The sequence below is a fragment of the Arachis duranensis genome, unplaced genomic scaffold (genome assembly GCF_000817695.3).
Source record: "Arachis duranensis cultivar V14167 unplaced genomic scaffold, aradu.V14167.gnm2.J7QH unplaced_Scaffold_232527, whole genome shotgun sequence".
In the NCBI taxonomy this organism is placed as follows: domain Eukaryota; kingdom Viridiplantae; phylum Streptophyta; class Magnoliopsida; order Fabales; family Fabaceae; genus Arachis; species Arachis duranensis.
Genome location: NW_026264853.1, coordinates 713,340 through 715,162, shown reverse-complemented (window position 1 = coordinate 715,162; position 1,823 = coordinate 713,340). Strand labels below are relative to the sequence as shown.

General features: G+C 36.3%; 1 protein-coding gene across 1 annotated transcript; it reads right to left on the bottom strand.

Moving 5' to 3' along the window:
* Positions 1–33: 33 nt before the first annotated feature.
* On the bottom strand, positions 34–1,612 carry LOC127744189 (uncharacterized). The gene has a single exon (XM_052256467.1). The coding sequence runs from the start codon at positions 1,402–1,404 to the stop codon at positions 427–429; it is 978 nt and encodes a 325-aa protein (XP_052112427.1). The 5' UTR covers positions 1,405–1,612; the 3' UTR covers positions 34–426.
* Between the last annotated feature and the right edge of the window lie 211 nt (positions 1,613–1,823).

Here is a 1,823-nt window from a genome sequence, read left to right as displayed (position 1 = left end):
ACACAAATTACACAGATAAATTGTTCTGTCTTGATAAGCCTCATGACTCAACATTTCTACAATTCTAAAAATATTTTCTTTCTGTTTCCTATAATATAGGAAATGAATCAATATGTATCCTTACAAGAAGAAAAGAAAGAAGAGGACCTAAAGCAAGTACAAAGGCCTCTTTAGTAATTCTGTAAGAACAGAAAGAAATACAAAGATGTTATGAGATACTATGTAGAGAAGAAACATACAGAATAAACAAAATAAATTTTTCTTTTTTAGGAAAACAAAATTTTCCAACCAAAGCTAGAAACAGTGGGACAAAGGCACTTAATCAGTGAGTGTATCTTTGTCTCTATTATCTCAGTGTCTTTATATTTTCTGTCTTAAAACATTTAGGAAAAAGAAAATAAGGAGTGAGATGAACAAGTTCCATTTTTATGCAGTCTTACAAGCATAGATGAGGAATGAGAATTCAAGAGCATCTTTATCTTTGAGTGAAGGCTTCTCTTGCAGCCACAATCTGCTATCCAAACCAGTCCTTGTTCTGAACATGAACACTGCATACCCAGAAGAAGAAGAAGGATTGAAGAACCAGTTATGAACATCCCAAAGTAAATCAACCAGCAAACCATCAACAAAAATTGTTTGATTTCCCCTGAAATTCCACTGAAGCCTCTTGACACGGATCACTGTCTTCTTATCAATGCAAACCATCAGAGCCGGCGGCGACGACGACAGCGACGAAGACGAAGAAGACTTTAACAACCCTTCATTTCCATTTCCACCACTGCACCTTATCATGATATCATGCCACGTTCCATTTTCACAGAACTGAGCCTTTGTGGTGTAAAGTGTGTTACCTGAACAATGTTCTCTTCTAGATAACAATGAGAATTTACCCGAACTTGTTGCTGCCATGGCTTTTAGCTTCTTGGTAACTGATTCTTCTGCTATGTGACCAATGATCAGTGCTATTTCCAAACCAACAACAACCGCAACATAGTAACCATCAACCGGTTCAGGTCCAGTGTCGTATTTAGCATTGGAAAGATCCCAGAAGACTTCAATTCTTGACTCATGATTGGAAGATTCAACCATCAATTTGCTTCCTTTCTTCTTCCTGAAGAACCTTGAATTGGTGTTAAGCCTGAAAGGTGGTGATGGTGGATCTTGTGTTCCAAAGCTTATAGTGAGTCCTTGATTGGAGAAGCTCTTGCACCATGTGACTGTGATCATCAGAATCTGGTGCTTGTTGGAGAGTGTTGATCTGTAAACAGAGGAAACTGAGTTTCTTGTTGAAGGTGTGAGGCTTGGATTGATGCAAGCGTTGCTTGATGATGAGTAGCTAGAACATGAAGCTTGTTGTCTCACATTCACTGCGTTCTCACTAAAACATGAAATTATGTCCCTCATTTTCTTGTTCTTTTGGTAAGTTTTGTTTAAAGATCTGAACTTTTTGGTGAAATGGATAATGGGTAGTTTTTGTTTATGGGTTCTATGAAGGAATCATAATGAGGTGATTGATTCATTTGCATGTGTCTTTGGAATTGTGAAGGGGAAAACTCAGAGGAAAAGAAGAAGAATAGTGCTGTCACAAAGGACCATTACCATTTAATTTCAATTTAATAAATATATATTATATATGCTTCTTAGTTCTTACCATATAGTACACCCTTTACTTATATACCTCTATATTATTAAAAAAGAAGAGGAGGTTGAGGCAGATACCTAGGTGGCGTGTGCTTTTTAAAATCAGTTATGCCAGTTAATACAAGAATTTAAAAGTTGATAAAGCAAAAAAGTCTTACCTAAAAAGGATACATATATATTGA